At 42.6% G+C, this 13,139-nt stretch overlaps 1 protein-coding gene across 1 annotated transcript; it reads left to right on the plus strand.

The window, feature by feature from the left end:
• Window positions 1-1,079: 1,079 nt before the first annotated feature.
• On the plus strand, window positions 1,080-12,846 carry rel (REL proto-oncogene, NF-kB subunit). Its single transcript, XM_085369573.1, has 11 exons — window positions 1,080-1,136; window positions 1,552-1,590; window positions 3,175-3,314; window positions 3,422-3,570; window positions 4,362-4,453; window positions 10,008-10,148; window positions 10,826-10,930; window positions 11,110-11,328; window positions 11,425-11,490; window positions 11,591-11,665; window positions 11,750-12,846. The coding sequence occupies exons 1-11, from the start codon at window positions 1,130-1,132 to the stop codon at window positions 12,577-12,579; spliced, it is 1,863 nt and encodes a 620-aa protein (XP_085225699.1). The 5' UTR covers window positions 1,080-1,129; the 3' UTR covers window positions 12,580-12,846.
• Window positions 12,847-13,139: the final 293 nt, after the last annotated feature.

Here is a 13,139-nt window from a genome sequence, read left to right on the forward strand (position 1 = left end):
TATACGATTTTTTTTTTTTTTTTTTTTTTTTCCTCCCCCAGAAATTAAGAAAATACACCTCAAACATATGGCATAGGGTCCAGAATCGGCTGGTAAAGAATTCAATCTGGCCTACTGGATGATTTTGGAAAATGTGAAGGAATAAAGAAATTTTTGACTTCTACCTGTATTTTCATAAGTTTTTTTTTTTCTGTGTTCCCATTTATGCCACACCAAAGTTACAGAGTCATAAAATTTTGCACATTTACTTAACTTTAAACCAATATATTTTTACTGATAGACTTATTTCTGTTGAAATATATGTTAAAACTTAAAATTTTAACATATAGGATATCTCAGAGATGCTTAGTTAAGCCCAGAAAGGACAGGTTCACAGCAGAAGCCAACAAAAAGTGCTTTAGAGACGAGCGCATTTACAACCTAGATACAACATACATGAAAAGCTGAGCTGTGTGTTTTGTTGTATTAACTACTGTGTAAAGTAAAGAATCACAGTGACTTGGTGGTCATTCAAATGTGTTCAGAATTTTGCAAATTCATCTCGTAAATCATGACATACTTGCTCTCCCCTACCGCCGTTATATGTTAAAAGTATCAGTATTGGTAGTGACAGCACTGTTCCTGTGTTTACTTGGTATCGCTCAGTACTCATATCTGCTGTATATGTTATATATACGGCTGCTGTGTATAACGGTGTGTATATGTAAACACACAGTGGCTGTGCGTGTGGTGCTCCCTAATTGATATCTATTATCTCTATTATCTCTAATTTTTCGTGTTCTTTATTTGCGGCTGCTGTTGCGTGGCTCTTCTTTACGTATGAGCCCACCCTCATTCTCGCACTTCCGCCACCCACTTTAACCTCCAGCCCTGAAGGACCGACCCCCGTGGACCGCGCCGTGCATTTCCTCGAGCGACCGGGCAGGGAGGAGGCATAGTTGAGAGTGAATCGTCTGGACCCCGCCCCTTTTTTTCACGGAAGCTTCTCATTGGCTAGATCAGATGTGACGGACGGGAATTCCCCCGCTAGTGTCTTGACAAAAAATAGTTTTCTGCCCGCTGTCACTCATTCAGCCCGAGGTTCTCCAAGACACAATAACCCGTGACAGAGTGAAAGAGTGTTTGCATCATGGACGGTGAGTAGCAACACCTTTTATTTCCTGTGTAATAACAGCGATAAACGTGTAGAGTGAGCGGGTAGGAAACAAACGGTAATAACCACACCTGTGTACCTGTGTCAGTCAAAAAGTCGAAAATGTAGTACTGGCTATAGGTCATCGTGCTGTACAGTATCACCACGAACTGGAGTACTTACTCTTGACTTTGATAGTATTCGACACTGGTTGTGTGTACTGTCACTGCTGAATGCTGTGAACTTCCTCGTTGTTGCATGACTAGCAGTGTTATTGGTTGGGCAGCTTTAGCTAAACTGATTGGGCTTACAAGACCAGTTTTAGCAATAGCGCCATTACTGCCACAGAACAACTCCTCTGTGTGTGATTTGGATATCTATTTGCCTAAATTTTTTCTGTGTCACATTTTCCTCCCCAGTTCTTATGTCCTCCGTGCTGCGGGACGAAGCACACCTACGTAAGTCAATTTCATTTGTGCTCCTGACAAAAATAGTCTTCACAGGTTAAAACTTAAAAGTGCAGAAATGTGTGTGTTGGGGGGGGGGGGTGATGGTTCACTGAACAGTGTCTTTTCACTTCCTCTTTTTTGTTTTATTGGTAAGCATTGTATTTTCAGACTTATGTTGTAAGGATGTGAGAGAGCCTGAGGTTCTTGTAATCTTTGTCTTTACCGGTCTGTGTGTTTATATAGTGTGTAGTGAGTGCGCTTGAGCCTCATGATCTTTCAGTTACTGAAAAGTGATCAGGGCAAAACTTGACTGGGCCACTTTTCTTTCTTTTCTTTTCCTTTTTTTTTCTCTTAATCATTTCAAAAAATGTTACTTGACTTGTTTCATACTGGCCTGCCGGAATAACAAGCAGCACTCTGATCTGTGTGCTTGCTGTCATGTCCAAAAATAACCACGTTTTGTGTTGTTACTTCAGTGGAAACAGTGTACAGCAAAAACTGAAACGCTTCCCGGATCAGTTTTAGTTCCTCTCTTGCACGGGCATCATGTGGGGTCGGTTTTATTTCCTCCCAGAAAAAAAAAAAAAAAGGTTGAGGAAACAAATTTCATGCCTTGTCATTATGCCGAACGGCTGAAATGTGCTTTTCTGAGTTAACACTTGTGTTAAGATTTGCAGTCACGTCCTATCAGCATTAAGTTGTTTGAAAGCTGAAAGATTTCTACACATCTGGGTTGAATTCAATAGGTCTGTTCATGCAGCAATCTTTAGTATGTAGAAATCACTTTCTAACAGACCTGCTAATTTCCATATTTTTAGTCTCAGATTCTACTGAAATAGCTTAACATGATTTGATTCTCAAAATAATGCCTCTTAATATCACACTGGTGCAGGCCCTTTGTTTTAGGCCCTTTTCGTGTAAAGAGACATTTGCTGCCCCTCAGAAAGGGAACAGCAGTAGGTGCGCACAGCCAGAACTGTTTGCATGAGATGACCATATTAGGGATAGATGCTCTCAGTGACATCACACAGAGCCAAGATGAACTTTCTAAAATGGAGCCTTAAAAGCAGTCTGAAGTAAAAATTTACACATGTGCTGATGTAAATCACTAGATTTAATATGAAGGTTCACAATTGTTAGAGTATATAAAATAAAAAAAGGAAATGGCCTAATAGGTTCCTTTTAAGGTTCATAGACCAGTACTTAAAGATTAGTATTAAACCATAATAAACCTTTTTCACAGCAGGCTCGACATAGTGGGAAAGGTTCAGGTGTCACTAAAATCATGGTTCCCAAGAAGGCAATGACTGTATCTGAAACTGAGGCAGCTAAATGGAAAGCAGCCAGCAATTTTTTTTATCCTGTACAGCTGCATTTTTACTGCTGCGACATGTCGAAATGTTTGCTGAGAAAAAGAAATTTGAGTGTTAGATGTAGGTTTTGAGCCCCCTGCCTCCCAGCACCAAACCACTCATGTGGCAGCCCAAACAGGAAAAAACTAAAGCAGATAACTGTGTCAGATTCACACTCGGGTTTTCTTTTGTCGTCTTATCAAATCTGTTTATCGTCTGCTTGTTGTCACCCCCTCCTTAGTGCCTGAGCCAGGGATTCAGATCTTCGAGCAGCCCAAGCAGAGAGGAATGCGCTTCAGGTACAAGTGTGAGGGTCGCTCAGCCGGAAGCATCCCGGGAGAGAAGAGCTCTGACAACAACAGGACGTACCCCAGCCTGCAGGTTCGACCCCAATCCTCCTGTGTAACCTGTGTATTTGTGCGTAGAAGCACCTAAGCATGTGTCTTTCTACATGCGTCTGAACGCACACCATTCCTCCTTCTCCTCAGATCCTGAATTACTGCGGGAAGGGAAAGGTGCGCGTTTACCTGGTGACGAAGAACGAGCCGTACCGACCACATCCGCACGACTTGGTGGGAAAGGACTGCAAAGATGGATTCTACGAGGCCGAGTTTGGCCCGGACCGCAGAGTGATCGCGTGAGTGCTCCTCCCACGGTCGCCTCCACCTGTCCAAACTCGCTCTTTATCAGCGTCTGCTTACTTCGCTGCCAGTTGTTATCGTTGAGAGCCCTAGTCTCAATCTTAATCAGCACACTTTCACCGAAATAAGTAACCACTCTCTCTGTGACGCACTCACAGAGCCACTCACTGCACAACCGAATTGCTCTCTATTAACAGTATTTCGTCTTTCGCTTGATGGTTTCGGGAGGCATCATGTGTAAACTGATGTCCTCTCAGACACAGCTGAAGAAACTCTTACAGCACACTGCACACACACACACATACACACACACACACACAAAGCATATTTGTCGACCCATGTCTGTGAGGATGGCAATATGGGAATTCCCCAAGTGACATCACCCATATTTACTGTGTGTTAGAGAGAGAAAACAAAATTTTGCGCGTGTGTGAGTGCTGGAGCATGTGTGTGAGTGTGTGAATGAGTCAGTATCTTTTGGTGTGTATAATTTGCAAATCCCAAACAGACTTCTGTAGTAAATACAGAATCATTTTGAATTTCAGGCCTTCTGGGTAAACAAACAGAATTAATCCAGTAGATTCATTACTGAATGTTTTCTTTACTACTGAAAAATGTGCCGGTCTGACTGGATAGGTGAGAGTAATTGCGTCATTACTTTGACCTTTAAGCACAACAAAATCATTGAGTTCATTTACAGTTTTAGAGATCCCTTCACTCAGGGTTTATTCAGCATGTTTGAGTGCTGTCATTTTCCTCATGACATTTTTTTTTAAATTTCTTACAGTTTCCAGAATTTGGGTATCCAGTGTGTGAGGAGGAGAGAAGTGAAAGAGGCCATCATACAGAGGATCACCAGAGGAATCAACCCTTTCAATGGTGAGTGCTCTGAATTTTTATACGGTGGCTCTATAACTACATCAAGGGTCAGTGTTATTTATGTTTGAGAGAAAAAAACATGTTTTTAGACAAAAATGAAAAAAAAAACTGAATAAAAAAAATTGGTAGATATGTTATATTTACTTATTTACATATTTATTATTGAAACCCAAATGTGTATTAAGCCGCAGTTGAAAATACTCACCCAAACCGTACAATTTCCCCCAAATAGAATCATTTAAGTTAAATTGACAGCCTTCATATTTGTATGTTACCTTTATTTGTAAAAGCTGGAAAATAAGTTGACTTTATTGCCTTAATGGGCCTAAATTCAGGCACCTTGCAGCCATGAAAATGAGCTAATCCAAATTAGCCGTGTAAAGTTAAGCTAATCTCAGTTCTGAGTGTACAGCAATGCTAGCGCCTCTGTGAAACTATATGTCAATCTTTGCAGGCTTGCAAACCATAAATGATTGCAAATGTTTTTGGTTTTTTTAATTTAATAGTAGCCCATCGAGCAGAATTTGAAATGAGTTATTCATATAATCCCTCTTTTCAATCCCAAGGGACTAATCTAAAAGAACATGTAGTAGTTAACAGGCTAATAACCTTCTAGCTCCTAATAAAGTATCAAACAAGTCAGCGGAGTTGTAAATTAACAGAGCTTTACAGGACTTGGTAAAAAGTAATTACAGAATGTCTTGGAGTCTTTTACACTCTTTCTTAGCAAAAAGTAAATTACTAAGCAGTGTGTTAGTACTCCAGAGGATAAGGCTAGCATTTGTTGTGCCGCCAATATGTAAATTAAAACAAGACTGTTACCTTTCAAAGAAACCTGTCCAGCATTATGTCCAGTAACACATCCAGCTAACTTCAGTGGTATTTCTGCTTCAGAGTTATTGTGTATAACCAGACATTTGCAGCAGGTAATATTCACTAATGTACATACAGAGATTCTTTGCTAGCTTTATGATTCTTATGTGTAGCTACAGCTAAAGTGTAATAAAAGTGCAAACGCTTGTGTGATTGAAATAATAGATAAATAACTAGAGTTTTGCTGGTATAATATCCAGCCTGATGTTAGCTGATATTGTCATCTCCCCAGTGGATGATCCACGCTAAAGTCAGCAGTTGACAAAACAGCAAATGGAATTGTATGTGGGTAAAATATAAATATCAATCCTGTTGCTGCTGCTTTTCCTGATCTTGTTACTGTTAAGCAGCTTCAAAAACAATTCACAAGAATTGTTTTCTAATGTTGGTTGACCTAGTTCTCAGGCAGTTTAGCAGATTTTCCTAACATCAAGTCACAAATCCGCTCTCTTGCCACCGCGCTATCTACAGCAATGCCATTTCCTCTCTGTGCTTTCATTCTGCGGTCCTCCAGAGCAGACAGACACTTCTCGTGTACAAACAGGCGTTGAGCTACTTCCCCATTCTTTGTTACAGTTGCTCAATTCAGCACAGTGCAGAGATGCCACGTGAGAGCTGGGAATGCAGGATTCATTAAAAGGGGGAGGGGGTGGACCGAGGGGGTTCCCCAGCCCTGAGAGATGATGATAAAAGTAGAATAGGGTGCTTTACAGGTCTGTAAAACTGTGGAGGGAGTGTGCTTTTAGCTTTTGTTTAGATCTCAGCTCTCACAGTTGTTATAGAAAAGAAACCGTGTAAGTGCACTGAGTACATTTGCATGGTAGCAAGTGGCAATAAAGAGCAATTTGAATTGCCTTTAATTACTAAAACCGGGCCTGCTGTAAAGTGCACATCTTTTACTTGTTTGTAGTCTTTTTACCTGATAATTGTCTTAGCCTGAGCGCTCTCGCAGACCAAAATATGCAAGTGACACAGATGTGTCCTGCACGATATGAAAAGTAAGCCTGGCTGACATTTTTAGCACCTGTCACCACTGACTCAGATATGATCATATCTCTGTTTCTTACCCCTGTTAATAGCCACTTGGCCCTTAAAAGACTTGAGCTACTTGTTGTGTCAGGCCATATAGAAGCCCCACTATAAGCACTTGTGTTAAAATGTCCTTAGCTGCAGAAACTCGGCGTATTTATTGCCACAGACGTGTGCGATGGACAGCTTGATGTCTCTTTTTTTTCACATGGCTCAAACCTTCCCTTCTCTTAAGTTCACTTCTGCTCTGAAACTCAGCTGCTTCCTGTGTTAGGATGGGGTGTGGTGGAGTGGGTAGGGGGGTTGGAGGCACTTTCCCCTCCCTGTCTGTGAATACATGCATCTGCACTTTCAAAAGACTCTCTGTGAGCACTGTCCGTTCTTGGCCCAAAGCTCCCCTCACCTGCACGAGTGATGACAAACAGCCATCCTGAGTAGGGCGTAGTAGATTTTTCTGTAGTACCGCTCCGTCACATTTTAACATTGTGGTTGCACACCTGGCAAGTGTTTGTTTATTTCACACGGGACATAAATCTGCCGTAAGACGACGTCCATATTAATTCAAAGAAATACATGTGGCTATAACCGCACTGACAACCAAAGAAAATGCACAGCGGGGCTTCAGATAAGTGCCTGTACAATTCTGCTGAAGCCTGTGGTTTTGAAATATCTTCTGCAAACAAGTGGAAAACTACTCAATTAAACATCCTTTGATTTTTTTGTTTGTGAAGTTACCGGCGTTGAATTTTACCATTCTTCTCGCAAACTGAAAATCTCACAGATCCTGCTTTTATCCCAACTCTATCGGATTCAGCCACAGCACGATCACAATTTCTTGCAGATTTAATTGTGAAATTATGTCTGAATATCAGTGGACATGTACACATTTGCCAGTGCACTGCAGACAGTAGTTTTCTATTAGAAATAAGCTGTTTAAAAATGAACATTTTACCGAAGAGGATTAAGGTGCAGTGATTGTCCTTTAAACTAACTTCCATCATGTTCGGCTCCAAACGGTCCGCTTTTATTTTTGTTCCCTAACGAAACTTCCTCATGTGCTGTAAATGCACACACGTTCATATAATGTTATATGATGCAACAGCAGACTTCTCATGTAGCGACTGCCTCAGCCTCAGCCAGACACAAAAGCTCCACGTCCTAAAACGTGGTGAAATTGTGAGTCATGCAGTGGAGACATTGTTTGTGGTGAGACTTGGCACCTGCCTCCCCGTCTTTCTCACTTTTACACTCTGCTCTCACAGTCATAATAACCACTTACCCTGAACACCCCCCCTTCGGAGCCACATACCACCCCCACCACCTGCAACCCCCCCCTCCGCTGTCACTGAACATGACCCACCCCCCCCCTCCCTTGCAGCCCAGTGTATCTTATGACCCTGGGCCCAGTTTCTTTCCACCACACACTCTCAAACATCAACCACCATTGCTACCTACAACCCACTTTCCTGCACCTGTCCGTCCAAGCTTCTCCCTCTGTCAGCGACACTCCACCAACACTCACGCAGACCAACACAGCATGTTCCATCAATATTTATTCTGACGGTTTCGTCTTCACTTCTCCCTCCTTCAGTTTCTCCACTCACTGCGTGTCTCTGCCACCTACAGTAGGCAAACCTGATGACCCAACAGAAAGCTGCACAACAGAGCAGTGCTCCACACCGCAGAACAGAGTATTTGAGACCAATTAGACGTCCAAAGCTAGCAGGATTTGTCGTGCATTCTCAATGAGGAGACCTACGCTACCTCCTTCTAGAGGCTCTCTTGTAATAATGTTTTGTTACGTTGATAGAGTACACTGGCACCAGACCAGAAAGAAGCATTATAGGGAATTTGCTTTTTTTTAATCTGACTGTGCCGATGAAGTTTTTTTTTTTTTTAAACTAACAGTAAATCCCTCATCGGGTAAATGCTTCGTATTAATTATGCCACATAAATACAAAATTCTTGAATGGTAGTCATGCACACAGGCGAAAAGGTGCGGAAAAGCAAGTCAATTAGCACAGACTCTTGCGTTAAAACTTCAACAATGACAATAACATTACTACGGGCTGCAGTCATGGTGTCCATAAAACAATTCTTTATGTGTTTAGCTAATTTACCTCTTCATAGCAACCTGGTGTGAGCCCACTTCTGGCTCAGAAAAACCCAAACAAACAAACATATCAAGGCACATGTCATGTTCTTCCCTGCTTGTTGCTTCTACTGCTATGAAATCAAGTCAGATTCACAGCATGAATCTGATTACTTCTGACTAAACACAAGCAGACTGTGAACCTAGAGAAGATTAATGTCCGGTGCCAGCAGCACATGCAGAGACAGAGCAGGAGAGCTAGCTGGCTCACTATTGGCACTCAGCATGCCCACTAAGGATGACGACTTTCCCTACACAGCTAATGTGTGACTGCAGTTGTATTGTTTGGGTTTTGCACATATAATTGCCACCTTATATGCCTAAAATAACAAAAAAATGATCACGCTTGAGTATACAGAGTAAGACGCTACTAAAGAATCAAAACTAAAAAGCTTATAAGATATTTTCTCATGTCACACCACTTTCACATACGTCAGGAGGCTCCCTGGTCACTCGTGCAGGAGAGTCTCATCTCTTTACTTATGTGCGGTGTAGACACTCAAACACACACACACAGAGGCGCATACTTGTTTCCACTCTGAGGTGACGTGTGGAGCGTCACAGTGGCGACACTTTGTAGGTGGGGATGGCCTCATGAGCACGGAAGATAGAAAGTAGGTAGATGTGAAAGCCTGCTCTGTGCATGCGTGCGTGTGTCGGCACGTGGGCGTCTCTCAGTATAGAGTGTGTGTTATGTGTGTGTGTGTTTGCGTGTTGCTTCTGAAGGCGGGTGATGCAGATGAGCATGTAGGCTGAGGACGTTTGAAAAAGCTTATCTGTGACGTTTTTATGTTGATCCAAAGGTGAGGTTTTGTGGACAGCCTACAGATGTGACTGCATAACTACACTGTCTGCCTGTTTCTCAAATCAGGAGCGTATGCTTATAGCATGCCTTTGTTATTGCTGTAATAACGTCTGTTCAACAATGGTGTGCACTTGAAATGCAAGTATTTAGTTGTGCTGATGGTTTGAAATATGTCGGTACTTCAGTGTGCAGCTAGGTAACCTATATCAGTGAGCCAATAGCAGATGACATTTACTAGTCACAATGACCGATGTTTATCCAGTTTGCAGGTTTTAGCTTTTTTTTTATAATGAAATATTGTTTCACTGAAACAAAAAAGAAAAGACATAATGACTGGCATTTATTTTTATCCCCATGCTAAATAGGCAAAGTCAGAGAAACTAGAACATGTTACGTTTCAATTTATGTGTCATCCATCCTTAAGAGCTGTGCTCCACACAAATATAAATTATATTTAAAAAAAAGAAAAGGCTGGACATTAAACAAACTGCAACTCTAAATGTTGCTGGTTTGCCAGTAACCTGGTAGGTGCTAAGGGTGCTAACAGTCTCTACAAATTAGGTCCACAGTAACCACCAGGTAATACTTGCACTGGCCCTTTAAAGGGAAAGTCTGGTGTAAATGTTTCTTAGTTTATATTTCTGAATGTTTGCTTTATTACCAGCTTCATCTAACTGATGTGTGTTTTATCGTAGTGCCACGGGAGCAGCTGTTGCAGACAGAGGAGTACGACCTGAATGTGGTTCGCCTGTGCATTCAGGTTTTCCTGCAGGATGAGAACGGCCACTACACCCGAGCGCTTAACCCCATCGTCACCAACCCCATCTACGACAACAGTGAGTGACCGAGCGCCGTCTGTGTCAAATACACTGACGTCGCATCATGCAATTGCATGAGAACATAATGAAATAGCCGTATAGTTGCCCTGACAAGTACACGGGCTCCCCAAGGTCAGCTTTGTACACCTGTAGAGTTCAGATAACAGCAGACTTCAAGAAGTGATTATATAAGATTAAGTACATACTTAATTCCCTTTCCTGTGTGAGTATAACAGTACTGTGTAAGTACTGAGAAGTGACACATGTAGTCGTGTTTGTACATACAGTGTGTACCAGCAGCTGCAGCATATGTGAATGCAAGTGCTTTTTGCAAGACCTGTGTACGTGTGTCCACTAGTGTTTCAAGTGTTACAGTTGGTGAACTAGTTCACTGTTCCACACATACACAAACACACAGAAAGGGGAAGTTCTTTATACACACCAACCTTCAAACAACACTGTTACCATGGAGCACTTCCTCTTCTCGCTCCAGGCATGTGACATGTGACTCAACCTGCTGAAGCTTTAGCTGTAAACTGAATGAGGATTGTTCTTCAAAACCAAGGCAGCTTTTTAAGCTAGGCCCACCGTGTCAACAAAAGCAGATCCTGGTTATATTGTTTTTGTACTGAGCAACTTGTAACTTGTAGTATTTGTTGCGTTGTGTGTTTAGAACTTGTTTTTTGTATTACCAGGGGCCCCAAACACTGCAGAGCTGAGGATCTGCCGGGTCAACAGAAATAGCGGAAGTGTCAGAGGAGGAGACGAAATCTTCCTACTGTGTGACAAAGTACAAAAAGGTACATCAAAATGTTCTGCACTATAGACCTTTGCATTTTTGCACACTGTACTAAATTTATTTGCATCTGTTTTCTCTTTCTTCATCTTTATTCAGTCCACTGATTTAGTTTACCTCCCACACCCATAGTGCCTGTCTCTTTGCATGCTGATGTACTTTTCTGTTCCTGTATTGCTCCAGATGACATTGAGGTGCGGTTCTTCTCCCCTGATGGCTGGGAGGCCAAAGGCTCCTTTTCTCAGGCTGATGTTCATCGCCAAGTTGCCATCGTGTTCAAGACTCCGCCCTACCACAACACGTCCATAACGGACTCGGTGACCGTGCACATGCAGCTACGCCGGCCCTCTGATCAGGAAGTCAGTGAACCAATGGATTTCCGGTATCTGCCTGATGACAAAGGTGAGCAGCAATCGCTTTATTTCTGCGGGGGCTTACTAGTGGCACCTAGTTCTCGGTTAGACTCACGTAGTGTTAATATTGTTGTTTTTCCATCAGATCCTTATGGATACAATGAGAAAAAGCGCAGAAGAGAGCACTTGATGAAGATATCGGGATTGTCAGGTAAGCAATGTGGCAATTTATATATAGTACACCTCATGTGATATGATTACTTGTGATTGCGAAGTTTGCATCGCAGCTAAGGTTTCCCGTCTCTTTTTAGGTGGTCCTTTTAGCGGTCTGACAATGAATAGGCCCAAGGCAGTACCACAGAGTACCATGAGTCACCTGAAAAGAGGTAACTACGTTTGAAGTCATCATAAAAAGGAGGATGGCGATATACTTCATTGCTGTGAAACTAAAACTCTTTTCTTTTTTACAGACATGGGCAATGCATACCCAAGACAACAACAGCAACCTTCTATGTTCACCCAAGCCTATCAACAGGCTCCTCAGAATCTAATGGCACCCAATCTACAATTAAGCCATGCATGGGCGAATTCCAATCCAACGCTCTCTATGGACACAGTCACCATAAACCCAGGTGCCAGCAATCTGCCACGTCCTGTTAGCAGGCAACAGCCACCGAACCGCAGCTACCAACACCGTGTGGACCACAACAGCTGTGAGAACAATGCCCTCCCTCAGCTCTCCATGCGGGACCTGCAGTGCTTGGATACAGGTTCTCAAGCCCCTGTAATGAGAGAACCAGAGCAGCTCTTCCACCAGCAGAATCAAAGGGAGGAGCTCCGATCAGAAACTCCAAACCAAGCTCAGAACCATCTGGTCAGCCAGAACCAAGGTATTCAGTGGTCCAATTTTACTACCATGGGTTCAGTTCCGAACCCCTTTAATGGATCTGGAGGTGGAGGGGGATCACAGGGGGTAGGGTCGTTCCCTTTCTTAGAGGGAATAGAAGAGAATGATTTTCTGAAGAACATGGCGGGAGCACCTCAGCCGTGCTTCCAGTTGAAACAGGAGTCCCAGATCTCAGTGGGACAAGAGAGCCATACTCCCCTCATGCAGTCCCCAAGTCAAGGAAATACGTATACTAACCTGCTGCCCCGTCCAATGAGCAATGGCACCAACAGAGATCCAATGCGGCCAGACGGTACTGCCATCAAAAATCTCCATAGTCCTTACGTAAACAACGGCACGACTGCAGAAGCCCACTATGCAACTTTGGAGGACTGGATGAATCAAAATGACTGAAAGCTGCTCAAATTCTTCTTTTTAAACAGTAGCAGCTCAAAGGAGAGCAGAAATTTCTTTACTCACGCTGGCCCTGCTATGCTCAGTAGGCCTTTGCTTGGGTTGTTACCTCAGTGGGACCAAAATGATTGACAGTCAGTCAGCCTTAGGCAATGTTTCGCAGAGATACAACTGGTTACTGATCACTTGATTGGTTAGCAAGAGTACTTCCTGATTCTGATTCTAACAACATGGTACCTTGTGGTTGGTCTTTACTTCCAGTTAGTCATCAACATTATCAGGTAAATTTAGTTTCTTGAAAAACTGGAGACAAGCTATTCCCAGTGCTTGTCCTATTTAAATTGGTGATGCATTGTTTCATAATTCTGTACAGTGGGATTCTGTAAAGTTCAGCCCCAACTTGTAACCTGTGATTTGTTGTTGCTTGTCTAACAAGCCTTTTATTTGTGGGGGTTCAGCTTTCAGCTGCTGGTGTTCACCATACTAGTCAGTTGAAGTGATTCATCTGGTCTCTTTAGGGGGTAGGATCTTTAAGTGGACGATCCATGTTTTTAATGACT

Source organism: Diplotaxodon limnothrissa, linkage group LG13, assembly GCF_057381915.1.
Source record: "Diplotaxodon limnothrissa isolate DT_005_m linkage group LG13, D_limnothrissa_male_GT1.1, whole genome shotgun sequence".
In the NCBI taxonomy this organism is placed as follows: domain Eukaryota; kingdom Metazoa; phylum Chordata; class Actinopteri; order Cichliformes; family Cichlidae; genus Diplotaxodon; species Diplotaxodon limnothrissa.